The following is a 16905-nucleotide window of genomic DNA, read 5'->3' as shown; positions in this document are numbered from 1 at the left end:
GGGTAATTCTGGTCAAACTGTATCTTGTGAGTAGCATTAGCTTTAGGCTTACTTCTGTTAGTAAGCCTCACTTATACCTTGATAATAATTAGTGGAGCTCAACTGTGAGGGATAGTGCATGTGTTATTGCCAGAGTAGTCCTATCCATATGACATCCATCAGGCATGGCATATTCCATTGCTTGGATCATGTGCACTCTGTCTGAATGGTAGCCTCCAGGAACACATTTACAGTATATCCTTCTGCTGAAAACAACACAGAGCTCTATTTATAAACTGTTTAGGAGTTAAATGTCTCATAAGTGTTCTAGCCCTTAAAAGCAAGCATTTCTACTTCCAATGTATTAGTGAAATGACCACATTTATTCACAAATCATTTTCTGGGCTGGTTTTATCAATTCTAAACCACAGCTGAATCAATGACATTTTCTCCCTTCATCTGGCTTTCAGTCAAGCCCACAATCACTTTCCCTGTGTGCCTTGAATGTTTAATTGGTAAACACTGCAGGATAATATTTAACTACAAATAAAAATCTATCGTTACTGCCATATTATAAACACATAGGGAAATTCCAGTTTAATTTTCTGAAATTGCTTGCTTGCAGCACTAAATATGTGGGATTAAACTGACTTTGAGAGAATGCTGAGAAGCAATAAGATGCTTTTGGCCTGGTGCTGTTTCTGAAGGCTTTGTAAAGATGCTATCATGCAGCATTTCAGTCATGGCAGGAATGAACTGGAAATTTCCTGAGAAGAGGGGGTGGATAGGTAAAAGGTTGCTATAAAACCTTAAACCTCCCCTAAGGTCATATTGCAGGCTGCTTGAAATAACGAATCTTAAAAATGTGTAGTGCAACTCTGGTGTAAATACAAAAAGTGCTGCATGAGTAAGTAGACAAGGAAATAATAAAAAACCACAAAATACCTCAGAATGAGGGAGAAGCAGTGATATCTATATGGCCTCTCTCTAATCTTTACACTCTTTCTGCAGTTTCAAGTCCTCCCAGTCATCTCTCCCATTCCCCCTTATAACTTCCAGTCCCTCAGTTCCATTCTTTCCTGTGATCATCACTTTAAATCTTTGCTGACTGGAGGCCTCGTTCTTCAATACTCTCCCAACTATTTCCCCTCCAGTAACTTGATTTTTCATTTGCTGCATGCTACTCAAGCCCTGCTTCTCTCTACAGCTCTTTGATACTTAATTTACCTTAATATCTTTCATTTATCTCAGCATCTTGATCTGTTATTTCGAAATAAGCAGAGCTTTCTCCACGTTCCCATTCAAACCACTTTTGCCCGACCTGTTCTGAATGCAGCACTGTTTGTTCTCTGTGCTTCTTCCTTTCTTCTTCTCCTAAACCATCTTTTATTCTGTTTGATACCATCATTTGAATTCTCTCCTGCTGAGTCCTTTGTAGGATGTTCATTCCCTCAGTTTCTTATTTCCTTGGCGTTTACAACTGCCTTTTCTTGCTCTGCCTGCACTGTTGCTGACTTCCTGACTGAATAAATTTTGAAAATACATTCAGCTGTTGGAGTTTGGATTGTGTGACAGGGATCATGTTTTAGACCTAGTGTCTGTTTTCTAAAAATCAATTTTTCCAGTGCACACTACTTTCAAACCATCTTCATATCAGTACTTGGAGCCCCTCTCTCCAAACAGTTATATCCTCACATCATTGCACTCAGAAAAGGGAGTTTCTACACAGAGAATTTATGATCCAAATACTGAAAATAAAAGGGATCAGCAAAACACCAAAACATTATTGCTCCTCTTTGCTGAAGGTTTAATTCAGGTCTTGTGAAACTTAGTCCAGTTTGTTAATGGTGGAAATATTCTGTTACTCAAACCATCATCTCCCTGGTTCTCCAAGGAGTAAAACCAAGTCTGGGCAGTTGTGGAGATTTTCTCAGCACCTGCCATAGTTACTCAGCATCACATTTAAGGTGTTGTCAATTTTGATGACAGATGTATTGCAGGCTTTACTGTGAAGTGCAGTCATCCAGTAGAAACTGGTCCAAGGCACTAAACCAGGCTGCTATTATTTCAGCTGTCTAGGAAACTAGTGTGATTGTGTGCGATAATATGGTTAGTGCCCTTACTAGCACCTGTCTTCAGTTTTTCCAACCATTTTATTTTTCTTTCAGTGGGAAGCAAATCAAGCTTTGTCACATACACAAACACAAAGGTTAGTGTGTGGTGAGCAATGGTTCTGGTGTGCAAGCTGGCTCTTCTAAGACTTCATTTTCTGTTCTCTTGCATTGGAAAAATAAATCCTTTAGACTGAGAATTCTAGAAATTTACCCAAGTTCAGTCATCGCTTTCCAGAATCTTGGCTGGATCTTTACATGATGCATGTGATGCTTACTCACTGTAAAAACATGTTCCTTCCTAAAGCAAATCTTCCTTCAGTGTGAATCCAGGTTTTTACCTAATATTGCTAATGACCTCAAGGGAGATAAAGCATTAAGCAATAGATTGTATGAAAGTATGTAACCTGGGATATATAAGCTAATAATCTCTGGCCAGAAGTGCAGCCTTACAAATAATTGCCACAGCTGGCAAACTGCACATAATTACATAGGGAGTCATCATTCTCTAAGCAGTCCTTGTCAATCATATCAGCACAGTCATTTCTTTTAAAGACATGTAAAAACCAGAAAGTCTGACAAATACATTTGCTAATTAAGTCCCCAGCTAAATCAAGAGTAGAACACAGATGCCATGCTCCTCCTTTGCTTCCTCCTGGCTGCATAGGAACGACTTGTTGAGAAATTATCACTTTTTCATTTAAAAATTATGTATTACTGACAAAACAAAGGCAGGCAGATACTAATAACTCTGCAATGTGGTTCTGGATTTGTCAGAGAAGCTGAAGTCAAAGTGAGGAGGTGAGGGAGCTGCTGGGAAAAGCAGGAGGCAGAAGAAGTACAGGTTGTGAATTCAGTGTCAAACTGGTAATCATAGAATCATAGAATGGTTTGGACTGGAAGGGACCTTAAAAATCATCTCATCCCACCCCCCCTGCCATAGAGAGGAACCCCTCTCACTAGACCAGGTTGCTCAAAGCCCCATCCAGTCTGGCCTGGAACACTTCCAGAGACATCCCAACCTGGACAACCTGTTCCAGTGCCTCACCACCTGCACAGCAGAGAATTCCTTCCTAATACACAACCTAAATGTGCCATTTGCAACTTATGCCCTTTCCTCCTTGTCCTGTCACTGTGCACCCTTGTGGAAAGTCCCTTTCCTGTGAATGCATGGGCAGTCAGCTGTGACAGGGGAGTTGTATCTCTAATTGGCTTTCCAGCCTTCAAACTTGATCTTGGCAGAAAGACAGAGAAAAGGCTACTGAGCAATTCTGAAGGTAAAAAGTGATTATTTACATCTACAGCAGATATGTTTGGTGTGGGAGATGGACAGGGATGATGTGAGGCCACACATGTAATTGAGAATGCCTGTCTTCAGGCATACATTTGGCTTATTTCTAAGTCTGTTCTAGATAGGTTGATTTTTAAATCACTATCTTCATCATTAGTACTTTTAAGCATTATTGTTTACCTTTAAAGCTCTTTTTATTGTAATTGTTACTTAAAAAAAAAAAAAAGAAGAGATTGTTAGCTCCAGATACCTAGCATTTAGAAATTATTCATCATCATGTTTCAGTGATCTTAAAGACACACACATATATAAGAAGAGATGTTGTGTCACTAGACTAAAATATTTTAAAATTGTGAATGATTAAGACCAATACTTACAAGATTTAGAACATGTTCTAAAACATTCTCTGGAAGAAAGTGGTGTGCATGAATAAAGACCTTTTGAACACAGTAATCAGCCACAAACCAGTGTTTATTCACACAAAACTTCTTATTCATAACATGCCCAAGAAAGAAAGAGGAAATCAGTCAGTGTAGGAACCAAAACTCATTATTCTGTTTGACTCTGTACTGCCTGTGCAGGTGCTCTGAGCAATCCTATCCATTAATGTAGTCCTTCTGCAACATGGCTGGAGCAGGCTGTGCCCTGGCTGCTCACCCAGGCTGGGTCTGCAGTGTGTTGGGTGAGAAGCAGCCCCAGAGCCTGGTGCTCCTCACATGGTTTATCTGTGGTGGTATATCTGTCTTTGTAAACTCTAGAGAGAGGCCAGGGTGACTTTCCAAATGCCTAAAGCAAGTGACTCAAGCTAGGTGGGGTTCAGTCCCTGAATTCCTCCCCTCACAGCAGCAGCATGTTCAATCAAACAAGCAGCCTTGAAAGCTTATTACAGCCCAAAGCAAAAAAACCTTCCAAATTCCATTTGATTGCTACATCCTTATGCTTCAATACAAAATAACTTTTACAAGATGTGCTTGAAGAATAGGGCTATGCCTTACACTACAGAAGTGAAGAGCTTTGCAAAAAGCATTAACTACAAGGGAAGCTCCTTGCTTCATTCTGTACATTGAAGCAACTGTTTTCCTCCTTAAGTAGTCCAGTTCTGACCCCGTTCTTTAGGCCTCCTTATTCTGCTATCACTTTAACACTCCATACTCCCCTCCATAGAGGGCCTGGATGTTTCCCACTAAGGTCAGTGTAGCCAGACCATGTCTGTGGTGAATGGGGATGGAAGGAAGGATTCCTTCACCTTTCCATATTGATAAGAGTCTTACTGCTCGTGCACAATATAGCTCTGTTTTCACATGCACATCATATTCAGGGTCTACTTCAAGAAATCAATTTAATTTGGACCTACAATTTCCTGGTATCAGGTCGAATAGTCTGGCTGCAGTGTTAGATTTCATAGGACAGCATTCCAAAGCCTGGGATGCACAAGCAAAAATTTCTGGTTTCAGATGCCCAACTGACGAATAAGTTAACAGCTGACTTGCCTTACAGCTACACAACAGCAAGTTTTTGGTGCTGATACAAGGTTAAACATTTGGAGCAGTTGAAGAGGAGACAGCCCATTTCAAAGCTCCTTTGTTCATAAGCTTCCATGGCCCAAGCTGCACACTCCCTAGACTTGGAAGAAAGTTAAAATATTTTTTTAATCATTGAAAAGGTATTTCAGCAAATTCTGTAGAAAAGCAGAATAGATTTTCAAATATCAAAGCAAATTTATTCTTTAAAATAAAAGCTTTTTCCCCAAAGCCCAAAATTGGCAGCATCTCTTTAACACTCCTCTCCAACAAGAAAGCACCTCACTCTTACATGGTTTGTATGCATCTGCAGATATAGCAAAGATTAAAAAAACCATCAACCAAGACACAATTTAAAACACTCCTGGAAACTTTGTGGCTCTGTCCCTGAGATTTTAAGTAGGTCCTGGCCACTCAGGATACTGAACTCACCTACAGTATTACATAAACTGTTTAGTGGTTCACTAAACAGACACTGGATTGTACCAGGCTGTGTCCCATCGGCTGTATCCTGCTCCCACCCCTGCACACAGCATTTACAAAGACAGAACTAACCCCTGCTGCTTTTTGTGGGATGCTGGATTATAGAATTTCACACTGAGCCTGAGTGCTATGCTGAGCCTCAAGCAAGAGGAGCAGCACATGTCATTGCCAGACCCCAGCCTGGAAGTTGGATGTGAGCTCTTCTCCTGCCAGGGCTGGCCATGCGCACAAGGGCTTGGGGCTATTTTGGGTAAAAATATGAGCTTGTTCTGGAGGGTTGTTGACCTCAGGGCAAGGAAGGTCTTAATGGTAGAGCTTAGTGAGATGCACTGGCCTAAGTCCCTGCTAAGGGCTCAGGTGCCTTTCTGGGGCTGGGGCTGAGGGTCACACAGGGGAGCACAGCGGGATGGATTCCTGTCCTGCAGGGTGGCCTCACATCCCGGGCCCAGACAGAGCTGCTCAACCACTTTTCTTCAGTGCAAGTTGTGTTTTATGGATCTGACAGGGCCACTTCACTGCAGCACAGCCTGGATGGTTCACAGCCTTCCTAGGACACCAGCAATCGTTACTTTTATCTCAACTGATGCTAGTGCAGGCCAGCAGAAATTACTCAAGTGCTTATCAAATTCACAACTCTGTGTATGCACAAACCCATGGCAGAAGACAAGAGGTTCATTTTGCCTTTTAACTCCTTTTTGATCTAGAAGAGTGCCTTCATTCAAGGGGCTTTCCCCCTCAATTTATTTACTTACATGTAATTAATAATGAAAATAATTATCTTTTAAACTTGCATAACCATTAATTTTCTGGGTTATTTTTGCTATTTTACATCAAAACATGACAGGTTTTGTTTCATGACCACATATATAAGAACAGAGTGATTTATACATTTAGTGTAACATTTAGCATCACTTTGATAAATTATGCACTTTTATTTTTACACCATCATTTGAACATGTTAAAAGAGAACCCCTCTAAAGTAACCCTCTAAGTGAAAGCTGAAATATTCTCTTCAGAATGGCTTTTGGTATTTTCAATCAAAATGAAAAAAGAAAAAGAGGTTAAAAAAAAATGTGCAGTTCCAGTTACTTAAAATCTCAACTAAACAATAGATTTCTGCATTTTGATAAAAATTACCATTTGATAATATGCTGAAGTTTTCACAACAATGACAGTAATATTTTAACTTCTGGTCTAACTTCTGGTTCAGCTCCATTTAATTGCAGAGGTCAGTGATACACAGAGGCCAGTTAGGTTAACTACTGAAGTGCTCTCCTTAGGAGTACCCTTGAATATAAATGCTGGAAAAATAACCAGAGCTTTGATCTATGATAAAATAATCTTATTTGTGTTGGTTCACTAAACACAACAGTGAATTTCATTGTAAAAGCACACTATGCAAGTTTGGGTTCCCCATTTTTTCCTTCCTTCCTTCAGCACTGCAGCACGTTTAGCACTGCAAGTGCCAGAACATTTCCAGGGAATAAATTCAAGCATCTAATAAAGAGCAGTAAACAGTCAAAGTGAAGGAAAAAAAAATGTTGGTATAACCAGTGGCAAGTACCCAGGAACTTGTGGTTTATAATGCACATTCATAATCTTTGTTGATTTTGCAGTAGTGGTAGAGATACAGGTGGTTTGGCCAAGTATCTGCTAGTTATTCAAATAGCTACAGGAATGAAAACAGAGCCAAGGGGCAAAACATTTAAAAAATTTATTTTCTTAATAATTGCATTTGTAAGGTTAACTCATGCTGAAGGGGGACTCTGGAAACAGGAGGAGAAAAGTTCTGACTTTGCATCCAGACTAACTGAAAGTCAGATTGGTCCTGATCCTCAGTCAGGGAGAGGGACCAATCTCTGAAGTCTGAACACCCTGAACTGCTGTCTAGGACAGGCTTTTATTGCCCCTCTGATCCTGCTACCAAAGTGTTTCTACCAATGACTGAAGTTAGTTCTAGTTGCAGGTCAGCTCTACGAAAGCTTCAATGGAAAAAAAAAAAGCAGTAAAAATGCTTACTGTGGAGTTATTAATGATTCTGTAAATGAAAAAAACACATTTCTATCACTGCCTTCCCTGACTTTATCACATTTTTAATTGTAAGTCTCCCTTCTCTTCTCCTGCAAGTTAAATCCAGTCAAATGGACAGTTGTGGCACTTGGCAGAGATGATCACAGCCCCCTCAATGCCTTGTGTCTACCTGGTGCCTCCACAGCCTGAGACTGATGGGACTTTCCTCATAACATCAGCCTTCCTTTTTCTTGCTGTAGGTGAGGCACCAACACTAATTTCTGCTGCTTTCAGGCCTCAGGTCAGTGCAGGAGGAGGATAAATGTATTCTGCCAGCCTGACACTTGTAACAGTCTGGATCACACTGCTCTGCATAAACAGAAAAGCTTAGATGAATTTTATGTCAGATATACTTGCTCAAAAAGCCTCATAGTCTACTGTAATTCATGAGCCAAAAAGAAAAAAATGCAAGGAAGGAAAGGAATCAGTTTGCCTTGATTTGTTGCCCACGTGCAAGCATCTGGTGTGATACAAAATGCCCTCAGGTACCTTTCCAAGTATCCAGCAGCTGGTCCAGAATGTCTTTGATCTCCTGCAGGGTCTCACCCACATCTGGAAGCCCCATGTGTAGGTCTCAGAAACCCTGGGACTCATCCACCAGGAGACAAAAGGAGACAACAGGGGGATGAGTTTCAAAATGTTCTTTCAAGTCAGATTTTTAACCTAAGAACACCTTAGGATTTCTCAGACCACAACAGATGCCTGCGTGGACAACTGAATCAAATTCAGTTGGTTTGGGGAAATTTAAAAAAAATATCTGGTAATATTTTAATAGATGTCCTCAAAGAGCCATAAAAGGTAAAAGGACAGGAACTTTTGTAATGCAATAGCAAGTTAAAAGGATGACATTAAAAAGAAAAAAAGGGAAAAAAGTATTTATTTTCAGTTTGGAAGATTCCTTTGAGGGGGAAATCAAAAAGGATGTAAGACCATGTGTTTTCAAGACAGGCAGAAGTGGCAGTGATATAGTATGCAGCCACTAATATACTTGCAAAGAACTAAAAAGAGGTAGAACTAATCATAGATGTAAATAATATGATACATAATTGGTATTAATATCCAACTATATTTCAACAACAGCAGAGCCTTAAAAGTATGAAAGCAAACACCAGACCCACATCTCTCTGAGGTAAAAAAAAGGGGGAAATTTTGGTCCAGCTACAAGACATTTATCAGCTAAGTCCTCATAAATGTTGTGAATTATTTGTTTAAGATTAGAATCAAACCTTAAATTTTATTTTGTTGTGTAGGTCATATCAGAAGATCATAAAAATACTTTAAAAATATTTAAGTTCAGTGCATACAGATCTACTGCAGATACTTAGGAATGCTTCTGCTTGGTGGTTCAAACTGGTATGGTCACAGGAAGAATTATATTTAGCTTCCTTTATAAAGTTACCAGCAATAAGACTTGTAGATACAGGGTTTCTTTTTAAATTTTACCCTGAAATTACATTAGTGAATAAGGCAACATTCCTCAGGATGACATTAGGATATAATTGATTGTTTTTCCAGATTACAAGAGGAACATACCTCATCACAATAAAGGAAAAGCTTTTCAAAACCAACTGAAAAACCTCAGAACTCTCCTAAAAGCTTACATGCTTCAGAAAAAAAAATGCTATTGTATCTAGCTTTAACATGGGTAGGAGGAAAGGGATCTCATCTCCTCATGCCAGAGAAATGCAACTCGGAAAATTGTAAAAACTGCATAGCAACCTATCTGGGAAATCCTACCAATGTGTCCAATCTGTGCTTTGTGTCCATTTGTCACGGCAATCTTTTATCTGGGAACAAAGCCACAATTGCTGAAACAGCTCTGCTTGTATAAAGTAACAGCGTGTCCAATAGGCAACAAAGGCTGGCTCAGTTCTCAGAACAAATAACCTGGCTGCCTCCAGATGAGCTTGCTCAAGGAACAGCAACAACACTTCCCTCCCACACAGAGCCGGGTGCCAGCACAGCCCAGACACCACCTGGACACCCAAGGAAACCTGTCCAGAACCAGGGGATGTGCCCAGCTCTGGGCTGGCCTGGATAAACAAATCAGAGGTTGCCATATGTGAGTTCACCTTGGAAGAGCTGACGTTCTAAGTTCTTCACACAGGACTGGCCAGAGCAGTGGTTTTGCTTACCTTGACCATGACATCCAGCATGCAATATTTCAACTACTACTTGCTGTGATAAGCTGATAAATAAGGGACAGTAAAGTTATAGTTATTATTTTTAGGTGGTCAGATACTGAAAAGGATGGGGTATCTTGTTGGTACCCAGAGAGAATATATGCATCACACATGAAGAGAACAGAATATATGACAGAATATGGCAATTGCCACTCGTAAGGAATTATGTCACTCTACCTTATTTTTAAAAACAGACTTAAGCACATCAACAATCAGACAATGAATTTATTTGCAGGATACATTTATCATACATAGAAAACAATACTTATTGTTTGGTTAATTAAATAGAGAAAAAAAGCAAAACAAAACCACAATACATTATTCAGTGTTCCATATATTTGTTAGCTGACATTTTCAAAATGAAGCTTTCTTTTTTTCCTGTTTTTTAAAAAACCCATGATCATGAACAATGCATAGTGGGAACAAAGGGTCTAGAAATCTAACATTCCACAGCTGTGAGTCAGTGTGAAAAATAAGGCCATGTAGAAGGAAAAAAAATCCCACAGTGAATTTTTAAACAATACATATTCCATTGACAGGCTTCAGATAAGATCAACTGAGTATATGCAATCTAAAAACAAAGTAATGTAAGGAAAAGATGAATTTAAAATATTAACAAACAACTTGGAAATAGATTTTCCAAACAGACTTGGAAATAGCCTCCAAACTTTCAACCAGTATCAATGAAGATCAATTATACTATGATGCTACAAAAACCATCCCAGGATGAATATCCAGAGGTGAGAAATACCCAAGTCCATTTTACAAAATATGCTTCAACTACTCATGCTACTTTTCAGCACATATTTATTGAAGGAATGACAAAGTGTTAAGAAAAAAGTTTGACCACCAGTCACTGAATGATTCAGTGAAAGGCTGGAAAACATATCTTCCTGCTCTGAAATGTTAATTACAAGTTCTTTTCAGGTTTCATGACAATGTAAATGGAATGAAAGGAATTGCAGTGTCATATCCTGCTCTTTGTTCCTGTCCTTTCACACCAGGTCAGCAGTATGAAAGTTTCATAAAGCTGCCATGAACTCAAGTCCTTCACTGCCCTTAAACGCTGCCATCTGCTCTTCACATGATGGAGTGGATGAGCCCAAGGCCCAGGAGTCACAGAGCTGCTGTTCTGTGGCAGTCCTCAGTGCAATATTCCCAAATGCTGCATTGTGCAGGGTGTGTATCCCAGGTAACTCAGTCACATAAATAACTAATCAATAGAACACATCACATGAAGCTCAGGATCGAGAGGGTATAAAATATTTGCCAATATTGGGTCTTACCTGTGTTAAGGTTCAAGATACCTTACTCAAAAAATTACAAGAACAAAGATGAGGCAAGACTGGTTGTGGAAATTGGTCTGAATGCAGGTGTACAGAAAGCATATTTTAGAAATAACTACTTATATCTAGAGTTTAACTCACGTATTTTAAAAACAGTTAAATACAGATAAGGCTATATAAAGCTTTATAAGCCTTCTTCATCTGTCATTAGTGATATCCAGATCTGAATGAAAGCTCTGAATTTGTAAGACATACATAATTTATTTAAAAAATATTCCTACAGGTCACCCTTTGGCATCACGTACATGTATGGGAAGCTATGGGAATGCTGGGATTGCTGATGTGCTAAACTGAACAAAACACATCCTCATTAAAAGAAAGCTGAAACACCCTGACTGCCATGGAGAGTTCTGTCCTGAAAACTTTATTTCTTCACTATGCTCTACAGAGCCTTGTTCATCCCAGTTCTCCAGAACAGCACAAACAGCAGCAGTAAAGAGTGAAGGCTGACCTTTTTTAGTTGCCCTGAAAAAGTTGTGTTTACCATGCTTGCAGCTGAGGCTTCACAGAAATAAAAAACATGCTTTAAACATCAGCTGAACAAAACTCATGCAGCTGTGGTTACATCATGAACCCATCACTTGTCTTCTGTTAATAAAGAAGTTAAGAATTGCTTTTGGGAAGAAAACATAAGTTTCTCTTTTTAAATCCAGAGAAAACCATAGAGAGAATTCACAGAGAGGTGGAAAAAGAAAAACAAAAGCCTACATTGCAGGATATGGAGGATTGCTGTAAGCTATCCCTAAAAAAGCACTAATCCACCCTATGGCTATGTATGTATCTGTTACACAAGTGTATGTGTACACACATATCCACAAATGTAAAATTATCACATTAACTATTAACACGGTTGTCACAGAAACTAATAACATGGTTGTTTCATTCTAAATAAAAAGGATGAGTTAACACATTTTCCACTGTGGCTCATAATTTGGGATGACTAATCTGCAAGTTTGCCTATACTTTTTCTACTGAAGCCTCTATAATTTAATTTGTACAGAAGCAAGCTGCTTTTAAATTCCTAAGTTAGCAAAGAGCATGTAATGTCCCCCATGCTAAGGAGTTTGCCATTTTCATGTCATATCATGCACTATCAGAAAATGCTATGTAAATATTTGCTGATATAAAAAAACAACTTCATTTAAAAAAAGTAGAACAATGATTATAATTATGGAATTCTTCTGGAAATTTTCAAACAAAAGCTAAGTATAACATTTCTGAATCTTAGACATTACTTTTTCCATCTGATACAGATTTAAAATGCATAGTATATACATAAATAATAGCAGCCATCCAATCTTTAAGAGTGCTGTGTTTTATAGTCCAGTCAATATGCCCTAAAATTATATTGATGGATTCTGTAGTAAAGATTCTGAGGGGCTAATGAGAATAAGATGTAGAAGGATTTAATTTAAAGACTTTCTATTTTTACAAAAACAAAACACACATCAGAAATACTGATGTAAAAATCCAACACACAAAAATCACTCTGTACTTTTGTGTTTTCTCTTGCTAAATAAATGGCCAAAACCCAGGGAAAAATCATCCCAGTAAATGTACATATGGCACATGCTTATCAGAATGTAATCCATATGTCAGGATTATAGAGAATGAAATGGACCCACTGAACAACTTTTTCTTAAGAGAGCAGTCCAACCTGACTATTACCTTAATCTACACTACTCTAAGATGTGCTGGGTCACCATTCATACTCAGTTTGCCTGAAGTCTTTATGCAAAGATCCTGTACATACCTAAATCAACCCTTACTCAGTCAAATTTTAGCATGTGGAGAAATAGACTCATGAATTATTTTTAAGCACTTCTAGTCCTCTCTCTTCCATACCTGGTATCTAGGGTCTTTACAGAGCACTAGTAGGTCTGTTTTGCTAAAGCCAGGACCAATGTCTTCTCCACCCTCTTCTTCCTTATGAGGTCAGACACAGAGTGAAGTTCTACTCAGCAGAACTGTGGCTTTCACTGACTGTGTAAAGTACACTGGCTTTTGCTTCATTTGGTAAAACTTCATGTTTTGGTAGCACATTAAATAACCAGGAACAGCCAGCCAGCCTCATTATAGCAGATGAAATTTGTGCATGCCAATTCAGAAGCTTTGGGTTTTCCCAAATCTGTTGCCAACATTTCCATGAGAGGCACTATGCTAAAGGATTGTTCCAAGCCATTGTAGTCAACATGAATAAATAAATATCAAACTTGACAAGTTTTGAAAGTCAATATCCTGTCTTACTAAACTACATTAAAACTTCTAAGTCCAAATTAATTTTTTGCACTGTAGATTGGATGATACAGAGGAAAGTGTTATAGAGCCACTGAAAGGAAGAGCTCAGGTCAGTAAACAGCCACTGAGGTGAGAGGGCAGTCTGGAACAGTCTCAGAGCCAGGCCTTGTGCAAGGACCAGGCTGCTCCTGTCCTCCTGCCCACTGAGGGATGGCAGAGTGGCCCATCTGCTACCCTGAATCCTCTCTGTGTTTCCAGGAGTGATGACAAGTTAGACTTACAGAGTGTAGTTTGCTTTTCCTTTCTTGCACTTTGTTTTACTTTTAATGGCCCCCAAAGGGGCCAGCTCACACTGGACTGAAGAGTTCACTCTCTCCTACAAGGACCTGTCTCAGTTTGCCTGGGCTAAAATGACTGAAAAGGAGAGGCACAGGCCAGCCACCCCACAGAGGTGAACTTCAAGGGCCCACCCAGCCTGTGGCAGTGCTGGAAGGGGATGTGAATTAGCCAACAACAAAGAAATAAACATGGTTTATTTAATCATTACTGCTTGCATCATTGTAGGAAAGGAGTGCATCTGAAGTGTGAAAGTTACGGTGCAAAAGTACACATCAGTGGGCAAATGCAAACATCATAGAGTTATAAATTTGTGCAGCAACACCAGGAATTGAGCTCAGCCCCCTTTGAAAATACCCAGGCTTTCACCTCAAGTGCCAGAGGAATCTATTTTACCTGGTCCTGGATGTTTCAGTGCTCCCTGCAAGCCAGGATCTGTGAGCTTTGGTTCCACTTCAGTTCCTGGTGGAAAGGCCATTCTGTAAAGGAACTCTGAGATGCAGCAGCTCCTATGGGGAACACTGTATGAGGCAGAAGTTGCAGGGTATTTTTCTAAAATTTTCTATTCCAAATATTTAGGCTCCCAAACCAGAGGATTTTTGTTTAGATATCAGCCTATATTGAGGCAAGACTCTGACTGAACCTGGTTTAGATAAACTAGGCAATATATCACAGGAGGAAAAGATGAAATATATAATCCTATTGGGTACAAAACATTGCAAACCTAAAGAACTTCAAAGCACATCAGACATATTTCAGTCAGTAAAACACTGACTATCCTTCCACTGTTGATTTAAGAACAAGGAAATGGTCTGTATTCATCTCAGAAAGCAAAGCCAAATGTTTAAATACTACAAGTCTCAATCATATTCTTCCTCTAAATAATTCATGTCTAAGACAAGCTAAATATCTTTGTTAGCTATCTTTGAACAGAATGAATCCTAGCAAAGGAAAATTACCCTTTGAAATACAGAAAACCATCAGCGAGTTACTGTACATATTGCATGCATAGCATTAGAAGATGGACACCATAAAAACAATAGGTTTCACTTTCAACTGTGAACAGGTAGAATACAGTATTATTTTCTGAGTAAAACACCACAAACATTACACATCACTTAGGAAAAATGTGCACAGCATACTTCAGCACTCAGAAACTAAATTTCAGTTATCTTGTAGCTATTGCTGACAAATATTGCCTTTAAAAAAACTTCAGCTGTGTCTGATAACACACAACTGAAAGTGTAAGCAACACAAACATGTGGGCTTTGTTATCCCCCCACATGCTTCATTTTTAGCAGACATTGGCACCCCTCATCTACATCCTGAGGACAACATTCCTCCAGTCATTTTGGCCAGGTGGAAAGGAAAGCCATTAACCCAAATGGCTGCTCTCTCCCCATTAACACATGGTAAGCATTTACCTAGCTTTTCCCCATTTTGAGAACAGACTTTAGGGCTTCTTAAAATCCAATTTGGTAGAATACCAGACTGAAAAAAAAAACAAAACAAGTCATTGAAGACTATGCTGATTGAGAAATTATCAAAGCCTACACAGACAATTATTTAAATTATAAAATAAAACTGTTTTTTCTCCCACTTTACAAATGTTTGAGGCAAAATAATTCCCTTATTTTGAGATCTGAATTAATGAAGTCTGATTTTTTCCTATGAAATCTTAAAATGAAATTTCTCCAGAATAAATACAGAGCTTAAAGAGTAAATAAAAAGGCCCCTACGTTTTCCTACTACATTTCCCATGACCACAGGCATGGTGTTATAAAGTTTTAAATTAAAACAGCAACCACCAGTTGATTGTTCTTTCAGTGTCATATTAAGGGAATTATTTCAGTCTCAGTACTGGACACATTTTGAAATGTAATGCATTCATTATTTCTGTGTACTTTGAGAACTGATGGAAGAATATCCGATGTTCTATCGCGCCGTCACCATCCAAAGTCCCAGTGCAACATTGGCAGCCAAAAGTGCACTCCCAGCAAGCAAAATCAAAAAGCCAACAAGCTCTCTGTTTTGTTTTTCTACAATTAGGGAGCTCAGTGTGGCTTCCAGGAAGGAATTTAATATCCACTGACCATCCAAAGCGAAGCAGGGCACAGCGTTGATAACTGCCAGTGCTCCTGACAGTGAGATGAGGTACCTGGTTGAATTAGTTAAGGTTCATTGAAAGTATCTGAGAAAATGCTAAAAAAATTAATAAAAAATAGAGATATATGTATTGTATTTCTTGTATGCAGAGAGAGACATACAAAGATTATTTTTCTAGCTACCATTCTGTTTCACAGAACTTATATGAGTAAAATCAGTTTTATGCCATAACATACCCACTCAAGGAACAGCCTTTACAGATTTTTGTTTTTTAAGAGCTAAGTTGGGATACTTAAACCTGCACTCCTCACAACTTGAGTGAAAGCAGGAGACAGCAAAACCACCATCTTGGCTTGCTTTGTGTGGTTTTGGAGGAAGTTTATAGCTCTGATGCCATGCCTGAAATAAGAAGGTATTCTAGACCCAAGTATGAAATCATGATTAGGAATATTTTCCAAAACACTCCCTAGTAAATGACTAGAATATCATCAGAAATCTGACCTATCTCTCCTACCTACCTGTTAGGCAGAAAAGCTGAGTGGATTTCTGTACATGTGTGTGCACGTGGGAATGAGGCACGGGCAGGCAATTTTCACTGCTGGTTAAAGGCTTGCTAACTGCAGTACTCACCTCCATCCTGAACAGACAGAAAGCAGCTGGGGCAGAGTGAACCTTGATGTGCTCTCAGAAAACAGCAGCTTATGTGGTACCTTTCCTCTGCTTCTATGGACTTTTATCAAACTGAACTACACAGTTTAGTTATTCTATGGCCATGCATAAACATTTCAGTTCCTAAGGCTAAGGATTCCTAGATTACCCACATTCAAGTCTACTAATCTATAAGTATGTGTATATATATAATCTTGTTCATTAATAAGCAAGAGTTAATTGAATTATCCTGTTTTTTGAACAGCTATTCTATTTTCTTTTGAAGAAAAAAACAAAAACAAAACTGCCATATCCTCTTATTTAGTTCAGTATAATGACACAAAAATAATAAAACTCTGATATTGCAAAGCTAGCAAGCACACAGCTTTTTTCCTGACTTAAATTCAGGCTTACTTTGGCTTTCTTGTCACATCTGTTAAGGCTCACCCTCAATAGTTAAAAAAATGCACTGATCAAAAATATGCTCTTAAGCACAAGAAAGTGAGAGATTTCATTTTTAGCTTGGCACATGGACAATAATCAATGCAGAGATGGGATAAAGATGTCAAATCTCTACAGAAATATTTTAGGGCA

The 16905-nt window shown here is 38.8% G+C and overlaps 1 protein-coding gene across 1 annotated transcript in view; it reads right to left on the bottom strand.

The window, feature by feature from the left end:
• Positions 1-9872: 9872 nt before the first annotated feature.
• The window catches only part of MBTPS2 (membrane bound transcription factor peptidase, site 2), a 40660-nt gene continuing 33627 nt past the window's right edge, over positions 9873-16905 (bottom strand). Inside the window, exon 11 of the mRNA XM_054271881.1 lies at positions 9873-15715. Within this exon, the coding sequence (XP_054127856.1) occupies positions 15493-15715 (223 nt within the window). The 3' untranslated portion in view covers positions 9873-15492. The remainder of the gene's footprint in view (positions 15716-16905) is intronic.

This window comes from Melozone crissalis, unplaced genomic scaffold (genome assembly GCF_028551555.1).
Source record: "Melozone crissalis strain CALT ecotype California unplaced genomic scaffold, PUWL_Pcris_2 ptg000013l_1, whole genome shotgun sequence".
Taxonomy (NCBI): Eukaryota; Metazoa; Chordata; class Aves; order Passeriformes; family Passerellidae; genus Melozone; species Melozone crissalis.
Note: the sequence above shows the minus strand (reverse complement) of the source record. Positions and strands in the feature narration are given on the sequence as shown.